This window comes from Phycodurus eques, chromosome 19, assembly GCF_024500275.1.
Source record: "Phycodurus eques isolate BA_2022a chromosome 19, UOR_Pequ_1.1, whole genome shotgun sequence".
NCBI lineage: Eukaryota > Metazoa > Chordata > Actinopteri > Syngnathiformes > Syngnathidae > Phycodurus > Phycodurus eques.
The window spans coordinates 18,776,876-18,799,352 of record NC_084543.1 but is presented as its reverse complement, the minus strand read 5'-3'; the positions used below and the strand labels follow the sequence as shown (position 1 = coordinate 18,799,352).

The following is a 22,477-nucleotide window of genomic DNA, read 5'->3' as shown; positions in this document are numbered from 1 at the left end:
CTCTCTCTCTCTCTCTCTATGTTAAAGATCAGGCTGACCTCCATCTTGCAATGAGACATACATGACTTGGCTGTTCTGTCTGAGCAACCAAAAAAATGCCAATTTGAAAAGTCCAGCACAGCGCGCTTCAGAAAGCTTCCCTGATTGGCGCACGCAAATGTCGTCGAACTGCATTTATTCACGTGGACGTCGCAGGCACATTCCAGTCGACGATGGATGTCGAACTCCCTAGAGGACGGTGACCTGGAGGACGGCCTCCCGCTTACCAGCTGGACTTGATGTCCACACACGCAGGTTGAAGTCAGACTTACTCACAATCATAAAGCAACATCAATAGGCTAACTATTGTTTCGTATCAGGAATCACGAGACATCACAAAAGGAATAATCCTTGATTCTAAAAATGCAATCGTTGCAGCAGACCCATTCCAGAGCACACTGACGAAAGTAACAAATCGATCTGGGCTGGTATTAGTTTGGATAAATGTCTGCAGGGGGCATGTATGCTCTAGGATTTGGACAGACTTTCAATATATATTGTCGTTAGAAATCATTGTATTACTTTTCCAAAATTACTCCTCGTTTCATTTGATATCATGCTTTTGCCATAAATGCGCAAGAATAGCAATAGTGACAGGAATTCACCAAAATCACATAAAAATAAGTCTAACAATTTAAATGAAAATGGTAAAAATCTATCTTCTGATCTTATCATTCCTGCAATATATGAACGCAGTCTACTTGTACATATATTGTCAATAATTTAGCTCAGCCACCCAAGCCACTGAGCATCACAAAGGACATGCGTTGCTGCCACCTAGTGGTTGATTAAAGAAAAGCACCCAAGTAAAATCTTTTATTTCGATTTTCCAAGCGACACAAAATAAATTACTAGGCCAAAGTAATGAAAATTATGATCCAGTGTTAACTTTTTGAATGATGTGACTGCTTTCGCCATTAGTGCGATTGTTTGAACATTGCAGCAACAGTTTCTTGATGCATCGATACCAAAGACGGGCACATGACTGACGATCAATCACGAACCTCAAAGCTAGAACTGAGAAAATGTGATCACTGAAGAGTTTATTTTTATGGGAGAATTATTTGTTGCTTTATAATTTATACTGAGTTTTTGTTTGTTTGTTTTAAAGATCTTCATTTCCAGTTAGTTCGTGTTGCTTGATTGCGACTTAACAAAACACAACATTTCCCATGTTCAAACCTCTGCCTTCTGATGATTTGGAAGGAGTGGAATACAGTATCTTTTTATCATTAAAAATGCTGTTGTTTGTGTCTTTTAATTTGATTTGTACTTTTCAATTTGATAATACAATGCAAAGTCAATTACATGGCCAAAAAAACTTCAAATAAAATGTTTAATCTGGTGCCTATTTCTACATGGCAACGCCAAATGTCTTTAAAAACCTACAAATAATAAATATGCACACATTTTGCTGCCTAGAGAGTTTATATTTGATGGGAAAATGGTTTGTTTTATTTTATTTATTGTGCGAGTTACTCGTTACATTTCCTTTGATATGTTAATGGGTGAAAAGTACATCTTTCGTCTTTCGGTTTCTAGCAATTGTTTAGTCGTGCGTTGTTAACAGGGATTGTATCTCTTTTGTCCTTCCTGTAATTACTGTCACCTCAACATTCAGGCACAGAAGAAAAAAATAAATAAATAAAAAAAAAATTTAAAAATAAAATAATCCAGGCTTGATTGTTCTCCGTCATCATCTTCAACCTTTGCGTTACTGCATCTGCTCAGCCAAGACAGAGTCCTTCACTCCAGCACCCAGTACAGCAAAGAGGACAGAAGGTAGGAAAGATCGGAGGTAGACTGCCACCCTGGGGATGGGGTGGGCCAGCACAACCTCCCTCCTCTTCCTGTTCACCGTTCGCATAATCTCATTGGCCAGGACTGAAGGACGCACCCCATGGGTCAGCTGGCTGGCAATAACTATATGGAAAAGCAAAACGCATTAAAATCCCTGCTGCATTGAGAAACAAGTAGCACAATCACCTGTATAGCCATCATCCATGAACATAATGAGAACTCATTTCAGGAATCATTCCAGTTACGGTGAAACCTCCAGGCCCATTTCCTGTAAAAATGCACATGAATCAAATGAGGCCAGCAGGTCTCGCAGACTTCAACAAATGATGTGAGACTTCGGAGGTAACAGAGACGAAGCGTGTGATGACGACCATCCATCCATTTTCCTCATGAGGGTCGCAGGTGAGCTGGACTGGTCGACTTTGGGCAAGAGGCGGGATACACCCTGGACTGGTCGCCAGCCAATCGCAGGGCATACAGAGACAAACAACCACTAGCATACCTGTGGATCATTTTAGAGTCTTCAATGAACCCATCATGCATCATTTTGGAATGTGGCAAGAGTACCTGGAGAAAAGAAATCTGCTCCTGTTCGGCCGGGACAATGACTCGACATTCAGAAATAAAGATTGGACTGTACACCACAAATTCACTCCCTCACATTATCCATCCATCCAGCCATTTCATTCCATTTATCCGCAGCGGCAGTAGTTTTAGCAGGGGAGTCCAGATTTCCCTCTCCCCAGCCACTTCATCCAGCTCTTCCGCGACACCAAGGCATTCCCGGGCCATGCCGGAAGACAAACTCTCCAGCGTGTCGTGGGTCGTCCTCGGGGTCTCCTCCCGGTGGGACATGCCCGGAGCACCTCAACAGGGAGGTATCCGAATCAGATGCCCCAGCCACCTCCTGTGGCTCCTCTCAATATGGGGGAGCAGCAATATGAGCCCCTCATCCCGGCCGCTTGTTTTGTGGGATCTTGTTCTATTACGGTCACGACCATAGGTGAGGGTAGGAACCTAGATCGACCAGTAAATTGAGAGCTACACCTTTCGGCTTTGCTCTTTTTTCACCACAACGGACCGATACAAAGTCCGCATCACTGCAGACGATGCACCTATCCGCCTGTCGTTGTCCCGTTCCAATCTTCCCTCACTCGTGAACAAGATCCCAAAATACTTTAATTCCTCCACTTGGGGCAGGATCTCATCCCCGACCCAGAGGGGGCACAGCACCCTTTTCCGACTGAGGACCATGGTCTCAGATTTTGGAGTTGCTGATTTTCATCCCGCCGGCACGGTGACCGACTGGTTAGCACATCAGCCGCATAGTGTGGAGTTTGCATGTTCGCCCCATGCCTGGGTGGCTTTTTCTCCGGATACACCGTCTTCCAGTGCCTCCTTGAAAACCGCCTGTATGTCAAACCCACGAAATGTGAATTCCACCTCTCCACCGTACACTTCCTAGGCTACATCATCGCCAAAGAACAATAGCAACCAGACCCTGCAAAGATCCAAGCAGTTGTTAACTGGCCCACTCCCACCTCCGTGTCCTCCGCCGAGTTGACTTCTTCCACCACGCCGCCAAGCCAGTGTGAACCCCCTGTAGTTGGAACACACCCTCTGGTGCATAGGCACAAACAACAGTCAGGTCCGTCCCCCCCACCCGAAGGCGGAGTGAGGCTACCCTCTCGTTCACCAGGGTGACTCCGAATATACAGGCGCCGTGCAGACTCTGCCACCAGGGGCTCCCCTTCGAGCCCCACCTCTAGGCCTGGCTCCAAAGGGGATCCCCGGTGACCCGAGTCCAGGCAAGGAAAAACGTGAGATCAATTTATTCATCAGTAACTTAATGGGCTTTTAATCGATTCCCATGTAAAATCGTTGCTGTCTACTTTGGTGTTTCTGCTGAACTGTTGTCACACAGTAACCAGTTTTTGTACTCACATGCAGCCAAGCTGTTTGGTTTGGAGGCAGGCTTCTCAGGAGATGGCAGAACAGTGGCATCGATGAAAGTGTGACTGACGGTGCTCACGGTGATCCCGTACTCTTCCACCTCAGCCCGGAGGCTGTCAAAGAAGGCCTGTACCGCATGCTTCGAGGCTGCATCTGATCAGTGCAAACATAGAAACACTCATCCTATTGCACCTGCAAGGCAGAGTACATACTCCCTATACTATCTTTTGTATAATGCAAACATACAGGCAGACATTTTTAAGAAGAGGCAGGCGTCAGTGGGGGATGTCCAAATCAAAGTCACAGGTAAATGGAATTCTAAGAAGATTTCAAAGAATGTAATTTCTGAAGTCTTTTGTGCATCTATATTCACCACCAATGGTTTTCCAGTCATTTGTGCAGGCAGGAGCACTCTGGTTCTGTTATTATTTCAGCATTCAAACATTCATTCTAAACACTAATTATGGTTAAGGTTAACCATTTTGTCAAGGGATGGTGAACACAAGGTTGTCATCAAAGTTACTGCATTATACCGCTATATCCGAAAGTTGTAGAAATTGCTCAGGTCAAAACAAACAAACAAAAATGGCAGTCCAAATTCCTTGACACCACTGATTAAAAGGTGTGGAGCTGTGGTTTGATCAGCCGTTTGAAACAACAGCCACTTTCTTGGTCATAGTGATTTCACTCTGCATAAACAGCAGCAATCAAATGGCCAGTGTGATGAAATATTAGCACTGGAGCATGGGACAGCGAGGCCGTCGTCTATGTTGGCCTGGAGACATTCAGAAGCACTCATCGACATTATAACCTAGATCCTAATATTTGATTAATTTATTCCAAACTGTCCATTAGCTTCCTTTCATAGAGTTTCTTCTTTTGGACATTTTTTTAAATCCAATCATGCCATGCCAATCTAATCGGCCCTGGGTCTTCAGAATAGCTAAGGTTGGTCAATGAATTCTATTAGAAATGAGACTTATTCTTTAACCAATCAGACTTCAAATTTGACCTCACAGGGCCCTTCGCGATGTCAGCATTTTTCCATCCTCTGATTTGGTGGTCAGAGCGAAACACGTCTGCAGCGATTTGCACACACAAATATCGGAACCCATCGGCATTTGTATGGAGACTTTGCGTCCCCTTGTGGAGTCGCCTTCTGTAAAATAAATGCAAGAAGAGATGCTGAGTGTGGGGGTGGCGTTTCTTGGGGAACGATGTAGTTATCGTAAACATTGAGAGGACTGGTCAAAAGCATCAGGTGCGCAATTTCCAAACAAGAAGTGAAACGAGCAAAGCATTTATGGCTGTATACAAACGTGTCTCGTGTAACCTTTCTTAGCATAGCGCTTTGTAATATCTCTTTTATTAGCCTCTCGCCAAGATGATTCTTTGTTTCAGATACTTGGTTTTTGTATTGCAGTATTAAGAGGTATATTAACTCGGGTAAGTCCCGAATGAAGACCCAGGGACCAAATGCACAGCCCACCACAGGACAGACTCATACGTTGTCTCACATAAGTAACAATGGTTACATTAAATTCAGTCGTTATTATTGACAACTCACAAGAACTTCTGAAGGGAACTGCCAGTCTGCCTTGGATGCTGTTGACCAAGATTATTTGTCCTGATCTTCTTGGAATCATGGTGGGAAGAATTCCTGCCATATTATCAATTACAATGAGATGAGATGAGGACAGCTTCCAAAAACATTGAGGCTTGTGTACTTGCTGTTAGAATTCTCCAAGAACATGCAATCCCACCTTTGGTCAAGGTGGTTGGGCCAAAGTAGTTGATGTCCATGATGTTTCTGTCAAGTTCCAGAGAGACACTCTGCACTGGAGCCTTGAGCTTCATGCTGCTGTTACAAATTAACACATCCACACAGCCATAACAGTCCACTACCTCGGCAGTCACGTCCGGCGTGCTCTCCGTGTCACTAAAGTCCAGGATAACCAGTTTAGGGGCAAATGTCTGTGAAGAGACGCAATGTGATTACTTGATATATCGTATCTGACTCTTCTGTTTGCTGCCAGTATACAAAATACCCAACCAATCATTCATTCATTAGAAAATAAAATGTGGCAAACACTCAAACACAATTTTCAAATGTGCTTCCTCCCCAGGGAAAGAAAAAAAAAAAAAAAAAAAAAAAAAATGGGGGGGGAATACATAAATACATTTTACAGATGCACTGAAATATGTTTCTGTGTGGGTGGGGCCTCAGGTGTCCAACTCTGTCAGATAATTCCATTGGGTTTGGTTTGGCTTTCCTGCTGAATTGACCTCCAGTGATTCCAACTTCTGGACAGTCATATTTGCCGAGTTAGTTGACAGCTTCAAAAATGGAGCTTAAGACTCTCTTATTAAAGTGATGCAAGTATTCTATGCACACACTGTACATATTACAATTTGCTTTCCAATTTGTACTCTTGGCGCTTGTCTCCTGCTGTGCCACGGTCCCACCTATACTGTTTTATCCATTATATTTGTTGACACAATCCCAATTTCTTTTTATCTTGGACTATCTTTCATTTTGATCCATCCAGCAATTTGTTACCACCGTCTTGCTTGCTAACATGTGTTGAGCTCTGTGCAAGAGATACTGCACATAGCGGACAGCTTGTTGTCCCAGAGGATTTCCTGCCATTGTGTTGTTCAGAGTAGGAAGTGGTGATTGTGGAAATGGGGACAGAAGGGCGGAAAACGATGACAATGACAAGGACACAATCTCTTTGGCTCACACCTCATGTTAATGTTGGGTTCATGTCAATTTGGGAACTTTTACCTGTGTCCTAAGCCCTGATATCCTTAATGTTATTCCCCAAATGTCCAACATTAGAGGCCATTTATTGTATCAGCTAGGAAGGTGGCCAACAAATGAGATATTAAATTAAAATATTATGAAATATTATTTGCCTCACCTCGCTGGGGTCAGCATCATTTGTCAAAGAGTCATACAGAGACTCCAATTTATCCCAGTTAGCGCCGCACAGGATGAGCCTGGCTCCGCCCTTATGGAAGAGACGAGCACACTCTGAAAAGCAACCGACATTAGTTATGAAGAAGAATATTTAACCGTCCACGGTTATGAGATGTCGAGAGTCGGGTAGCGAAAGCTAAAAGGCAGTTTCAAAGATACAGTATGTATTGCACTTAATCTGACTTTTTTGTATATTTGACTACTTCTTGGCTGGAATCATTGACTTCAAGATGGCAGTAAATTTATTTAAACATTTTATTTGGAGAAAATAAATCTACTGTAAATAGCAGGTAAGACAAAAGACATTGTCATTACATTTTAATTGTGTATTTGAATTGTCTTGAAAAATCTTACACCTCAAACCAATGACAAATAAACCTAAAATGTGGGGTCTAATCACTGAGCTAATTTACCATTTCCCACACCGGACACAGCATCTGTGATCACCACCACTTTGTTCCGCACGAAAGACTTGGCCATGTACTGCATGACCTCATTGTAGATGTAGTATACCCCCGCCGCTGTGACGATCAGCAGGGGCAAGACCATCACTGAAGGAAGGACCATTTCTGTGGCCGAGGTAGCACTGTCAGAACAAAACAATGACAACGGAACACTTGAACTGATCCAGTTTTGGTCTGTCAAGACGTGGCAATCTCTAGTCTCTACCCGACGCTAACGAGAGACGAAAGACACAAACACTCTCTGTCGGAAAATCCCATCTGCATACGTTTCCTTGTCATTTCTCCCCACAGTAATTGTGTTTGGTATTAAATTGATTGAATCAAATCTACTGGCTATTGAGAATGATTGTGGATTTATCTTATCAGCATATGCCAGGGAAATAGTACAGGTTCCTCATGGTTGGTAAATTGCGTGTATAACAGCAAGATATGTCAGAAACAATCATTCCAGATTTTCAATTGCTAAGAAAGTAATTTGGCTCAACTCAGATTCTTTTTGAGAACAATAGATGAATAAAGCTTTTGGGTTTTTGGGAGACGAAACATACAGTCGAGCATTGTAGCTGAGTAATGTACCGTAGCCAGACACGCAGTATGTTTTTTTTTTTTCATTATATACTTTATAGTTTCATACCTGCTATACATGACCAAATTAACCACAGGGATGTGTCATGGTCTGTGTTTTGGTTTGGGTTGCGTTTAGTTTTGCTCCATGTTTTCCGTGTGCTCATTAGGTTCTTGTGTCCACCTGTTCTCGTCTACTTTGTGTCGACCAATCGGCTCTCTCCAGCCACTCGTGTCTTGTCCAGGTGTTCCTCGTTGTCTCGTCAATCTGTTTGTATTTAGTTCCCTGGTTTCTTTCAGTTCATTGTCGTCTTTATCATTCTCCCTTTCTATTCCACCACATACAACAAAAAACACTTTGATTATCTGTTGTGGGACTTCGTTCAGTTTTGCTTTAGCCAATATCCTTGTTTTACCTTTCTGAAGATGAAATATTTTGAGACTCCCGCACTCCTGCCTTGCCTACCTGCTTCCCTGCAATTGGGTCCACCATGTTCTTGCCTTGCATTACTCTCCCTCGCCCTAACCACATACGTGACAGGGATGAATAAAATAGAATTTTTGATTCTTGGGTTTCTAACAAAATGCTTTTTTGTTTTGGTCGCCTACTTACGAGCAATGACAGTTCACTTTCCATTTAAAGTGTGTTTAATGAGAACAGCTAAATATAGTCTGGACAAGCTCCTCCCCCAGAATGCCTTGCCCTGTGAAAGCCCATCAATACCTGTCATTGGATATCTCACAATCACAATTCTAAATCCTGGATTAATGCAGTTGCCTTCATTTACTTAAGAAATATAATTGTTATGACAGTACTATAAGTAGTGTCCAGCAGGACATCTGACCATCCATACTTGGACTGACACGTGATTGGATACTGATGGGTTAAACAGCTTGTGAAGCACATTTACAAGTACTGTACTACAAAAAAGAAAACACACCTGTAATCCTTGTTATTCTTGGGTCACTCACAGCACAGCGGAAGGAGCTAATCCTTCAGGATTGGCGGTGGTTCTTGTCCAGGTTTAGTTAGGTAACAGCGGCCCTTCTCCTCCGTCCACGTCCACCATCCATTCACGCTACCCTGCTTGTCTTTCTGACCCGCTGGTGTCCAGTCGAACCTGTTGCTTATTATAGCCTTTGCTGGAGTCAGCCATGAAGACTGGCATATGGTGCACAGTAGCTATCTGAAGTATGTGCAGTTGTTGCCAGCATTAAAACTGTTCCCCTCCCTACAAAGAGCACATAGAGTAGAACTGTTTTCAATAGATCTAGTTATCTGAATAATGAATTGTTCTCGCATTATTTCAAAACTTTACACAAGGGAATCTTGATATAGATGATGTTAGGATAGAGTTCAGGCCATACTTTCTACATTTATTCAAGTACTGTAAATCAGCAAGTAAATATGTAAAATGCAGTACTTCACGAGCTCCAATAGTTCAATGCCTGTTGTACTGAAGGGTACTACAATAGTATTTCTGTCATACAGCTATTTTAATAAACTATGGCTATTACATAAATGAATAATGTATAACATCCAGCACAGAGATAGCTGTCTGTCATAAAGTCATTGAAATTTACATTTCAAAAGATGTGTACAGTATAAAAGATGCATCCAAAAAGTTCCATTAGTGCTATCACAAAAGATAATGCATATTTTAAACACAAACTACAAGTTTCCCCTTCAACGTGGGCCAGACCATCCATCTAACTGCACACGTACAAAGTGATCCCGCTGCATGAGTTTGCTTCATTCAGTGCGCGAGATGCGGAGACAGTTGTGGTAGGACAACTTGTGGATTCTTCCCCATGACAACATGGCTGCTCACAATGTCCTGCACATTCAACACTTTCTGACCACGAAGAACATGGCCGTGCTGTAGTAACCTCCCTACTCACCTTGGCTCTGTGGGATTTTTTTTTCCTCCCTTCTCTTTCCCAAGCTCAAGGGAGTCGTCAGGGGATCCGTTTTGAAGACGTGGACAGCATCAAGATGGCCATGATGACACAGCTACGGAAGAATCCTTCCTGAGGTGCACGAAGGCGGGAAAGCAAAGGCTGGGAACGTGCGTTCGACTCCAGAGAGATTACGTTGAAGAAGAAAACTTAAAATATACTGGATCTTCTGTGACACCAGACCTGCAACTTTTGTATGTCTGGAGACACATTAAACTTGATATTGCAATCAACTTTATACTCACTGGGAGGCACGTGCTGTCATGAACAGAACAGAGGATAGGCCCCCAAAATGCACGACACCAAAACAAATGGACAGTTTAAAAAAAGAGAGGTTTAATATACAGGCAGAGGTCGGTACACAGGCAGGCGATCCAAAAAAAAGGCAACGGTATCCAAAAACATGAGGCAAAAAGGTGAGGTCGATCATCGGAACAGGGTCTGGTCTTACTGTGAGTCTTTGACGTGGAAACAAGGAATAACGGAACGGGATGACAAGAATGAGACACGAGGTTAAATGCCAGGGGTAATTAGGGTGAACGAGGCACAGGTGGTGAAGATGCTCTCAGGAGCAGGTGTGTGTGTGAAACAGGGGGAAGACAAAAACCGGAACACACACCCACGACACGTGCAGACATTTTTGGGGGCAGGTGCTCAAGCCAAAAAAAGGCCACTCATCGCCAAAATCATCCATTCATACAATTATAAAAACAATAAAAACAAATGTATTATGCATTTAATTTATGTGTTTATTTTATTTATTTTTTTTTAAATCAGTTTATTTGAAAGGGGACAATGCAATTTCATACAACACATGAAATACACATGGTTAAAAAAGCCAGAATTAGCCAGAAGGCTAGTTTTCATCTGTAGTCCATTTCTGTTAACACAATCAACACATACAACTATTAACAAAGGAGGGAAACACACATTTGTTTAGGGAGGCTTAAGATTGGTTTTGGCAGCCTGAGACACTAAAACTTGGCCTTAACCACATACAACAAAAAACACTGGTTGGCTTAAGAACATTTTAGGGGGGCTTCAGTCGTAGGTCTCGCAATGCCACTGGACCTACCAAGCATGTTTTTGGATGCAAAATCAGAAATTAATTTTATTGAAAAGTATAGCAGGAAAAAAAAACATATTGGTTACTGTCATTCCTGATTATCCATGCATCCATTCTCTACCATTTATCCTCACGATGGTCGTGAGTGTGCTGGAGCCTATCTCAGCTGACTTTTGGTGCAAAGCATGTACATACGTACACCCTGAACTGATCGCCAGCCAATCACAGGGCACACATAGACCAAAAAAATAATAATTAAAAACAAATCATTCCCAGTGCGAGCCGGGCGGTGGCAGAAGGCGGGGACCTTGGCGATCCGATCCCCGGCTACAAAAGTTGGCTCAAGGGACGTGGAATGTCACCTCTCTGGCAGGGAAGGAGCCCGAGCTGGTGTGCGAGATCCAGAAGTTCCGACTAGATATAGTCGGACTCGCCTCCACGCACAGCTTGGGCTCTGGTACCAGTCCTCTCGAGAGGGGTTGGACTCTCTTCCACTCTGGAGTTGCCCACGGTGAGAGGCGCCGAGCAGGTGTGGGTATACTTATTGCCCCCCGGCTTGGCGCCTGTACGTTAGGGTTCACCCCGGTGGACGAGAGGGTAGCCTCCTTCCGCCTTCGGGTGGGGGGGCGGGTCCTGACTGTTGTTTGTGCCTATGCAGCAAACTGCAGTTCAGAGTACCCACCCTTTATGGAGTCCTTGGAGGGGGTGCTGGAGAGCGCTCCCACTGTGGACTCCATCGTTCTGCTGGGGGACTTCAATGCTCACGAGGGCAATGACAGTGAGACCTGGAAGGGCGTGATTGCCCCCCCCCCCCCCCCCCCCCGATCAGAACCAGAGCGGTGTTATGTTATTGGACTTCTGTGCTCATCACGGATTGTCCATAATGAACACCATGTTCAAGCATAAGGGTGTCCACACGTGCACTTGGCACCAGGACACCCTAGATGACAGTTCGATGATCGACTTTGTAATTGTGTCATCGGACTTGCGGCCGCGTGTCTTGGACACTCGGGTGAAGAGAGGGGCGGAGCTGTCAACTGATCACCACATGGTGGTGAGTTGGCTCCGATGGTGGGGGAAGATGACGTGGCAGGCCCAAACGTACTGTGAGGGTCTGCTGGGAACATCTGGCGGAATCCCCTGTCAGAAGGAGTTTCAACTCCCACCTCCGACAGAACTTTGCTCATGTTCCGGGGGAGGCGGGGGACAGAGTGGACCATGTTCCGCGCCTCCATTGTTGAGGCGGCCGACCGGAGCTGTGGCCGTAAGGTGGTTGGTGGATGTCACGGTGGCAATCGCTGAACGCGTTGGTGGGCACCAACGGTGAGGGATGCCATCAAGCTGAAGAAGGAGTCCTATCAGGCCTTTTTGGCCTGTGGGACGCCTGAGGTCCCATGCAGCTTTGCTGGTCGCTGAAGCAAAAACTCGTGCATGGGAGGAGTTTGGTGAGGCCATGGAGAAAGACTTCCGGATGGCTTCGAGGAAATTCTGGTCCACCATCCGGCGTCTCAGGAGGGGGAAGCCATAAACATTGTGTATAGTGGGGATGGGGCGCTGCTGACCTTGATTCGGGACGTTGTGAGCCGGTGGGGAGAATACTTCGAAGACCTCTTCATTTCCACCAACACGCCTTCCCATGAGGGAGCAGAGTCTGGGGTCTCTGAGGCGGGCTCTCCTATCTCTGGGGTTGAGGTCACCGAGGCTGGTTAAAAAGCTCCTCAGTGGCAAGGCCCCAGGGGTGGATGAGATTCGCCCGGACTTCCTCAAGGCTCTGGATGTTGTAGGGCTGTCCTGGTTAACATGCCTCTGCAACATTGCGTGGAAATCGGGGACAGTGCCTCCGGATTGGCAGACTGGGGTGGTGGTCCCCCTTTTTAAGAAGGGGGACCGGAGGGTGTGTTCCAACTACAGGGGGATCACACTCCTCAGCCTCCCTGGTAATAGCCTCCCTATTCAGGGGTGCTGGAGAGCAGGGTCCATCGGGAAGTTGAATCTCAGATTCAGGAGGAGCAGTGTGGTTTTCGTCCTGGCCGTGGAACAGTGGACCAGCTCTACACCCTTGGCATGGTCCTCGAGGATGCATGGGAGTTTGCCCAACCAGTCTACATGTGTTTTGTGGACTTGGAGAAGGCGTTCAACCGTGTCCCTCGGGGGGGGGTCCTGTGGGGGGTGCTTCAGGAGCATGGGCTACCGAACCCCCTGATACGGGCTGTTCGGTCCCTGTACGACCTGAGTCAGAGTTTGGTCCGCATATCCGGCAGTAAGTCGGACTTCGTTTACGGTGAGGGTTGGACTCCCCCAAGGCTGCCCTTTGTCACCGATTCTGGTCATAACTTTTATGGACAGAATTTCTAGGCGCAGCCGAGGCGTAGAGGGGGTCCGGTTTGGTGGCCTCAGTATTGCATCTTTACTCTTTGCATGATGTGGTTGTGTTGGGTTCATCAAGCCATGACCTCCAACTTTCACTGGAGCATTTCGCAGCTGAGTGTGAAGCAGCTGGCATGAGAATCAGCACCTCCAAATCTGAGACCATGGTCCTCAGTCGGAAAAGGGTGGCGTGCCCTCTCTGGGTCGGAGATGAGATCCTGCCCCAAGTGGAGGAGTTCAAGTATCTTGGGTCTTGTGCACGAGTGAGGGAAGAATGGAATGGGAGATCGACAGGCGGATCGGTGCAGCGTCTGCAGTGATGCATGCGGACTTTGCATCGATCCGTTGTGGTAAAGAAGGAGCTAAGCTGAAAGGCGAAGCTCTCGATTTACCGGTCGATCTACGTTCCTACCCTCACCTATGGTCACGAGCTGTGGGTCGTGACCGAAAGAACAAGATCCCGGTTTCAAGCGGCCGAAATGAGTTTCCTCCGCAGAGTGTCCGGGCTCTCCCTTCGAGATAGGGTGAGAAGCTTGGTCATCCGGGAGGATCTCAAAGTAGAGCCACTGCTCCTCCACATCGAGAGAAGCCAGATAAGGTGGCCGGGGCATCTGATTCGGATGCCTCCCGGACGCCTCCCCGGTGAGGTGTTTCGGGTACGTCCCACCGGGAGGAGACCCCGGGGACGACCCAGGACATGCTGGAGACTACATCCTTCGGCTAGCCTGGGAACGGCCTCGGGATCCCCCCGAAAGAGCTGGATGAAGTGGCTGGGGAGAGGGGAAGACTGGGCGTCCCTGCTAAAGCTACTGCCCCCGCGACCCGACCTCGGATAAGCGGTAGAAAATGGATGGATGGATGGACAAATCATTCATACTCACAGACAATTTCTTCAATTATCCTACCATGCATGTTTTTGGAATGTGGGAGGAAGGCAGGCAATATATATATCCATCCATCCATTTTCTTCACCGTTTATCCTCTTCCACAGTGCCGCCTATTATTATATTATATTATATTATATTATATTATATTATATTATATTATATTATATTATATTATATTATATATTATATTATATATTATATTATATTATATTATATTATATTATATTATATTGCCTGGACAGCACGGTGGACGACTGTTTAGCACATCCGCCTCATAGTGCTGAGGACATTGATTGCGGTTCCAACAATATTTAACTGTAGTTGTCATTGTGTAATGAGGCGGCACGGTGGATGGCTCACAGTTCTGAGGAGCAGGGTTCAATCCCCTGCTCCGCCTGTGTGGAGTTTGCATGTTCTCCTTGTGCCTGCGTGGCTTTTCTCTGGGCATTCCGGTTTCCTCCCACATCCCCCCAAAAAACATGTACGTACGTTCATTGAAAACTCTAAATTGCCAGTAGGTGTGAATGTGAGTGCGGATGGTTGTTTGTCTCTATGTGCCCTGCGATTGGCTGGCGACCGGTTCAGGGTGTAACCCGCCTCTCGCCCGAAGACGGCTGGGATAGGTTCCAGCACGCCCGCGACCCTCGTGAGGATAAGCGGTACAGAAAATGGATGGATAATATAATCACATTCGGAATCACAATGACGATGCTGTACTGTGTTGTGTCTGTGGATGGCAACATTGAGCAGATCTCGCGAGATTTCCTGGCATTCCAGGCGCTTGAGCCAAATCGCTCCTCACCCCTCTCTCTGTTTGGGAAAGAGGAAAATAAACCAAGCTAGTTATGGAAGCAATCTTTAAACACTCTTTTTTTTTTTAGATCAGTGACTTACTGCGCGGTGCTCTCTTTGCATGCGAAATTTTTATCTTGAGAAGAAGGCACTGGAGTCATTTGATGATTGTGAACGTCTTTTTTTTTTTTTTTTTTTTTTTTTTTTAAGCAAAGTGAAGACACCGACTGTGACATGATTTTTTTTGTTTAGCGAGAGCGTATCTACGAGCTAGCCGTCGTGCTAATAGTTAGCCTAGCAAGGGAGAACTGGGTGAACTTCGCATGGACCAACGCCTGCGACCGGGATAATAACCTGCCTGCTGTCTGACCGCAAGGCCTTTTATTATTATTATTATTATTATTATTAAATTATTACTTCTTCACATGGAAGTTAGGTGTCGCCTATTTGACATTATCACGTCGAAGTTTGATGGCGATACCAGTGTGCTAACTTAGTTTTCGTGGCTTACGCCATCAAGTTATTGATTTGGAGAGCCACTGGCGAGCTAACAGGATATTAGCCACCTCTCGCTCCGCTTGGTGGTCGTGAGCCATTGACTGAGAAGCATTCATCACTGATTGAGTGATGAGCAGGGTGGCTTGATGGCAGCTAATTATTTCTGGGGAAGAAGCAATTGGATACCAGCAAACAGACAGAGAATGATTTCAGAACAACATTAAGAAGAAGTAGAAGCCAGTTTGGTCATTGGTTTTGGAAAATGCATGGGAGCGCCTGGTCGTTTTTAAAGTTGGAGTAGAAGAGAGACAAGTAAACGGCAGGATTACAAATCCACTGCTGATTAAAGTCACCCAGAGAACATCGCACAGAGCGTCAACTTGGGGAAAGACAATGTCTACCGCTAAAGAAAATTCCTGTAGGAAATTCCAGGCAAACTTTTTCAACAAAAGCAAATGTCAGAACTGTTTCAAACCTCGGGAGTTGCATCTGTTGACGGATCAGGATTTAACACAGGTACGAATTGCTTTCAGACACGGTAACATTTTGCACCGTTGAATTGCCACATAATAGTTACTCCTTGAGTAATTGTTGTTTGTGCCAAATGTAAATGAATTGGCAGCTACTGCCTGCTTTTCTAACCAATAATGGAAAAGCAATATTTACATATTGCCCCCATTGTTGAACCTCGTAAATGTATTCATTATGCTTACAGTATGTTCCCACACCAGTTTAATGACAATGAGTTAATGTCTAATAGTGCCTATTACAGAACCAGACATGAGGCTGAATCACGATTGTCTTGGCATTAATGGTGTAATTGGAGATTTGGCAAATGAACTAACAGATGATTTGCAAAATCAACTGTATATCCAGTCATGAAAATAATGATGAGGCCACACTTTTTTATTCAATTTCATGTTCGTTTTAAAGCCTGGTACCACTGGTACTGTATCTTACCTGAAGAATACAATGAACACGACATAAATGCTGCTGATTTAATATTTTTTTACAATATAATTTGACACTCGTAGTTTAATTGTATTCTCAGTGATTTTGGTTATTATCAAGCAAACCATGGAAAATGCCTCGATATCAGTTCTTAAACTCTATGACCTGTTGTTGTTGTCATCATTAAATGTGTTTAAACAAATGTGCCTTTAGTTGTAGCTGGCATTAACAATGAGCAAGAAACTAAAGAAACAAGGGTGGTCTCATATTTTGTTTCCATGACTGTATTTTTTATTTCATCTGACATAGCCAGCTTTTAGTTGGTCTCTCTTTTCACTTGTTTGTTTTCAGTGCGATTCCCAGGATTTACAATCCTAGTAATTACTAGGATTGGTGATCAATTTTAAGCCTGTAGGCCTGGGTGTAGGACTCGGTTGAAGGACGAAAATGAGCGAATGAGCAATGATTTCAGTCGGGACAGCACCGTCAGCAGTCAAGGCGTGTTTTGAGCTGCTCCTTCGCTCTCTGATCATGAGTTTAGTTTCTGGTGTGTCCTGTAATTGATCCCAGATGATGAGGCCATAGAGGATGGGCCCAAGTTGAAGAAGCTTTAAGTGCCAAAAAGCAAGGTCAGCATCCTTTTCTCGTCCAAATGTACATGCGCAAACAGTTTATTGCTGGTTAGCATTTCATAAACCATGTGGTAATCTTCTTGGAATCCCCTTTGAACTCTGTTTAAGTCTGTTTGGTGACATTTGTGTATAGTTGTAAAGAGGGTGATTACTTGGCATTCAGCAGGATCCTTCGTAAATACATTTAAAAATGTTCCCATGTTCTGGGATCGACTTAAATGTATGCGTACAATGTCTTGTCAAGGGGTAGCCTATAAGGTAATGCTTTTTGACCCGTTACACTGTTAGTGATTAAAACACATTCACTGCCATTGTCTGCTTTAGAAGTCAAATAGCCATGTTACCCGGGAGGGCTGGCACTGAATGAGTTAAAAAGGAAGATGCCTTTCAATTTAATTTTTTTTTTTTTTTTTTTTTGAAGGAGCACGGTTACCTTGAAGTCTAAAAATTAGCCAATGTGATACATTAATGGAGACTTTAGTTTGCCAGAAAGACAAACTCCTACTGTACTCTGGTGCAAGCCATCAGAAACCTGGGTGCGTTTCACCTATAAGTCAACCCTAATCAAATGCTAGTCCGTTTTCCTCCTCGGTGTGGTGGTTGGCCAGTTATGAACACAGTACTCATACTGGTGTGGACCAAATCGACTCGACGTGGTCTAGATGTTGTGGGAAAGCACCTTCGTTAGTTTACACTGCAAGGTGTTTTGACCCAAAATGACAAGTAGTTACTAGGCTTTACACGATCAAGATTTTTGGGGCCGATCAGCGAGTTTAAAAAAACGATCACCGATCCGATCACAAGATAGAGGAATGTGTCTAATTAAATGACCTGTTCATTTACTGTATATACTTGTGTACTTAATTGCTAAAAAAAAAAGCTATTTACAATAAATATATCTTTGTTCCTCCATTTATGCCAGTGAGGCATAGTGACAGACAGAACAAGTGAATGGTCTTCTATTAGTTGGCAGGAAGTAAATGCAGTCATTAATGTATCCACTTTTTGTGACATTTTTGTTTGTTGGTGTGCCGTGAGATTTTTCAATTGTAAAGTATATTCCTTGGCTTCATAAAGGTTGGAAATTACTGCTCTCGTCAGATCGTGTATTCTAATCAGTCAGGTCAAACCAACATTACAGCGTGACAGAAATAATGGGTGCTAACTTAATGTCATTAAATTACTTTATTTTTAATTAAATCACTTATCCCACACAGAAACTTTAGAGCGTGATTCGACAGAACGGCGACATGTTTACGTACAAACGTTCGTGATACCACTAGCTTGCTCGGCTACATAACGTTTTTGTTGCCTGCTTGCGAGCCGTATCGTATTGAAAGTACGTGAACATACCTCAAGCGAGCCTTAAACGAACGTCCTCTCCTGTCCTGAGCACCGGTGACCACCAACACACGTTTTTCTCCATTTTGTCCTAATAATACCGTCGGCGCGCTCCGCTCTTGTTGTCGTCGCCACGGTAACAAATGTATCCGGTCGCATTTGAGTTGACATTATAAAGCCCAATGATCGTAAAAAAACGGGATGCAGTGGTATCGGAATACCAGATTTTATTGTTAGAACGCAACCTGGTTGAGACTGAATCAACAGCACCTCTGCTGGTTGCAATTCATTGACTGCAGTTTTCCTCAATCGATTTAAGTTGCAAATGATCAACAAGTATTTCTGCACAATTGACCAAATTATTAACATTTGGTTATTAGGCCCATCTCTTCTCAAAATGCCACCTTAAAATGTATTATGCTATTTATTGGTGTACTTTAGCATGATGGCTTGTCCAGATAATTATTAAAGTTTCATCTTCATACTGTAAAAGCCTTTTTTCTGTTCATGGTCAACCAATAAAATAAAATAGCAGTCTCACATTATTAGTTGTGCTGTATTTTCATTCGCTTTTTTACAGTGTAAAAAGGAACCATGTCAGAGGGTAAACAGTTTTACTGCTTTAGACTTGAGAAAGCAAGCTTCAGTGTGTGTAAATAGACTCTTAAATATGCAGCAAGGAGAGCTTGAACACGCAAGTTTTGACAAGACTGTCTGAACTTAACTTGTATAGTGTAACAACTCTATTTAACTTCAATGTCAAGTTGAAAAGGCTAAGGCGTGTGCAGCTTTGGATGTTGCCGTTTACTGATATAGCTTATCTGTGAATGCATGGATTCAAACCATTAACTACGACAGTCTTTTGGGGCGTCATAATCATGTCGAAACACCATATATTGGTTACTTTCCAAAATACATTTGCACTGTAAACAAAGTGTAAGATGATTAGAACAAAAAAAGGGAGCATGAACTTAAGAATTCCCTTTTGAAAGCACACATGGAAAAGCCATGTTAAGGGATGAGCACTAAATGTTGAAAAGATACTGTAGTATCCAATATAAACAATGTCTGCCAGAATGCTCGAAGAAAGGTGGACTGTTGTTGGCGGGCTCTAGAGAACTACGTTTATTACAGTTAGTGTACTTTAAAATGAGTTAATGCCTCCTTGAATTCCACCCTTTTCACTTGGTTACTTTTTTCCGAACTTGGCGGCCCATGTTTGGTTGGGCTTGTGGGATCACACTGCCAGGGTGAAGAGATGGGAGGCTGGACAGTGATGGAGAATGCTGTCTGGCTAAAGTTGACATGTGCGTGGGAGTGGCGGGTAAAGGCCTCGAGGGATGCGATGGGATAAAATGAGTGGGAGCCGCAGTCACGTGGAGAGAAAGGAAGTGTGGGTTTGGGAAACGGGAGTAGAGGTCTGAGAGGCTTCTTTTTGACTCACTCTGTTCTAAGATACTACTGAGCCTACAGATCTAATATGGACCAAATGTTCCAATACTTATTTATTCTGATCATACTGTATTGACTAAGGTTAACATTTTTGTGCTTGTGTGGGTTATCTCTTAGTACGTTTTACCTTAGTGAGATTGAAGTTGCACATCAGCATGAATGTTTTTTTGGGAATGGTTGCATATGTCTATTTACCCTAGTCCAGTATGTATACTACCTTTCGCCCAAAGTTGGCTGGGATATGCTGGGGGTTCCCTGTGACCCTAAACAGGATAAGGGATACACAAAAGAATGAAAATGCAAGTCTCAATAGCATTCTAAACCGTTAAATAAGTATATAATTCATAGTAAGAGTAGGATTAAACAGTTGCTATTACCATTAACTGTATGAGTCCTTCGTCAATCCAGTTGTCCTCGTTTATTTGGCAGATTTCAAAGTCTCTGTCTTTTGGAATTTAACGTGATAAATAATGAAAATGCACAGAAACGGGTCATATGCTTACATTATATGGCATACCCCAAACCGTTAAAAACACTCACACCGATACTTTTCTGGGCATTTAGGGTTTGAGCTGTATTGGTATTTGTTATATTGTCAGAAGTGCCAATTAGACTGAACAATGTTTGATGGTATTTTTGATGTTCTGAGAGTAAACACTTTCTTCCCATGACAGATTTATTTCATAAATGTTCACATTAATGTGAGAGCCAGCAGGTGTGACGCTATCCTTATCACTGTTAAAATGTATTCATCGTATTACTCGTACACTACAGTGAACCCCTATTTATCGTAGGGAATATGGTCCAGACCTACCTCCGATAGGTGAAAAACCATAATAGAGACCATGGAATTTAAAATATATTTTTTCCCCTCTCACATGCTTTAAACACATTTCAACACACTTAAACTGACTAAAAACACTTTTTAAAAGCACTCCTTAGCACCTGTTCGCACTCTTGCACTGTCAAGAAATGGGAGACTATCACAAAACTACAAAAGCAAAAGAGAAGACTCTCTCGTGCAGTTCTCCAAATATGAGGCGCAGTGTGCTTGCTTCGGGCTTTGTGTTGTCACTCCCAGTTGAAGTTGATTGTAAAACTGACATATAAATAAAGAGAATTAAACATTGTATTTTGAAACACCTAAATGTTCATCTAAACCATATTATAATGAAAGTCAGCTAGCTTAATGCTAACATATAATGCGTAACACCATAGATGGGCTAACTCAAATCAGCATGGCTGTTGCAGTAATTATAAACCTTCAAACAAATACTAGTTTGACACGCATGGAGCAACATAGCATGCAACAAAAGAGAATTAAACTTGCTGTATTTAAACACCAAACATTTAACTAAACTGTACAGTACAACATTCCTCACAGGCGTGTTTTCTCTCTACTACATGCCAACAGCAGCTTCGTAGTGGACCCTCTCTGCCTCTTATGACTGCTGCACACCGAGCGATGCGGCCAAACTGTTCGGCAACTACCTCTCATGAGTGGCTGATCACTCGGCCACTGGTTTTGCGGCAATTATGTAGCAATGTCGCCGATTACAGCCAATGATCACAAGCCCCCAAAATACACTTCCGGGTTTTAAGCTAGAGAACAATACTTAACTATATATATGTAATTTAAGATGTGCATGTAGATGAAATAGCAAAGCGTGCAGTCGTTGTCGTCAAAATGCACACGAGCGATGTACGTAGCTTGCATTCAAGTGAATGGTGGTGAGCTGAGCCTCTATGTATGCTGTATCCCCTCTTGCTTTTGTTTTCACCCACATCCTCTCTCTGGACCAACCCGCTTCTCCCTTGATTGTCACTTTATCTTTTTATGGTTGAATAAAAGTGATACAGTACAATATACTGTATGTGGTGCCTCAGAAGCCTGGACAGGCTGGCAGTTTAACGTCGCAGGGCATCCCTTGATCAAATCACTTAATGTGCAGGTGTGAGTCGCCTGTCACTGCACGTTTTTTGAGATGGTCCAGTCCAAGTCGCGTTTGGCTACATCGTGCAGTGTGTGGCGGGCATTATTAATCTCATCTTAATTATGCTTTATCTACATCCAGTAGGGCTGAGTGATGCCCGACATGTTGCGGAACAAAGTGGTATTACGCTAAAGGCACACAACTCTAAAATAGACATTCCTGTACTGTAAAAAACTAAAAAATATTTGCTTATAATCTGTGATATACAGTAGCAGGTGTGCCAAAAATGTATTAATCACTGTATTATGATACATAGTACATTAAGACCAAGTCTTGTCAGAATGTCTGCTCTTATTTCATGTCATGCCTGATTCCAAAATACCCACATACTACTTATAATCATACATTGGTTTTATTGAGTATAAGCAAGCTTAGACATGCAAGTGTGCAAGAGGAGGTCCCTGCTTAGCTATTGCATGCCCATAGTGTACCATGCGATTAACAAAAGCCTATACCTATTTTGTACTAACAAAAGAAACCAAATATTAGTCTTTGTAAAAACCAAGTTCAAAAACTGCTCAGTTATGCTGATGATTTAATTTAAAACATATTTATCTAGTTTTTGGTTTTCTAAATAACAAAAAAAATTTTTTTTATTAGTTTGCCAAGCGAAATGGTTAAAGAGAAAGCACAACACAGGTACAGAGCTATCCTCCTTTTGTAATTTACTGAATATAGGCCCATTGAGGTGGTTTGAAGTTCTTGGGTTTATATGCGACTTTAGAGGTGCATTTT

The 22,477-nt window shown here is 43.5% G+C and overlaps 2 protein-coding genes across 2 annotated transcripts in view; one reads left to right on the top strand and one right to left on the bottom strand.

The window, feature by feature from the left end:
* Window positions 1–1,753: 1,753 nt before the first annotated feature.
* dhrs7cb (dehydrogenase/reductase (SDR family) member 7Cb) lies at window positions 1,754–8,832 on the bottom strand. The gene is made up of 7 exons (XM_061706467.1): window positions 8,745–8,832; window positions 7,189–7,361; window positions 6,717–6,829; window positions 5,556–5,766; window positions 5,360–5,452; window positions 3,784–3,945; window positions 1,754–1,962 (listed from the first exon to the last, which is right to left on the bottom strand). The coding sequence occupies exons 2-7, from the start codon at window positions 7,340–7,342 to the stop codon at window positions 1,754–1,756; spliced, it is 942 nt and encodes a 313-aa protein (XP_061562451.1). The 5' UTR covers window positions 7,343–7,361; window positions 8,745–8,832.
* Window positions 8,833–14,867: 6,035 nt separating this feature from the next.
* mprip (myosin phosphatase Rho interacting protein) overlaps window positions 14,868–22,477 on the top strand; it is a 63,016-nt gene continuing 55,406 nt past the window's right edge. Inside the window, 1 exon segment of the mRNA XM_061705445.1 lies at window positions 14,868–15,888. Within this exon segment, the coding sequence (XP_061561429.1) occupies window positions 15,766–15,888 (123 nt within the window). The 5' untranslated portion in view covers window positions 14,868–15,765.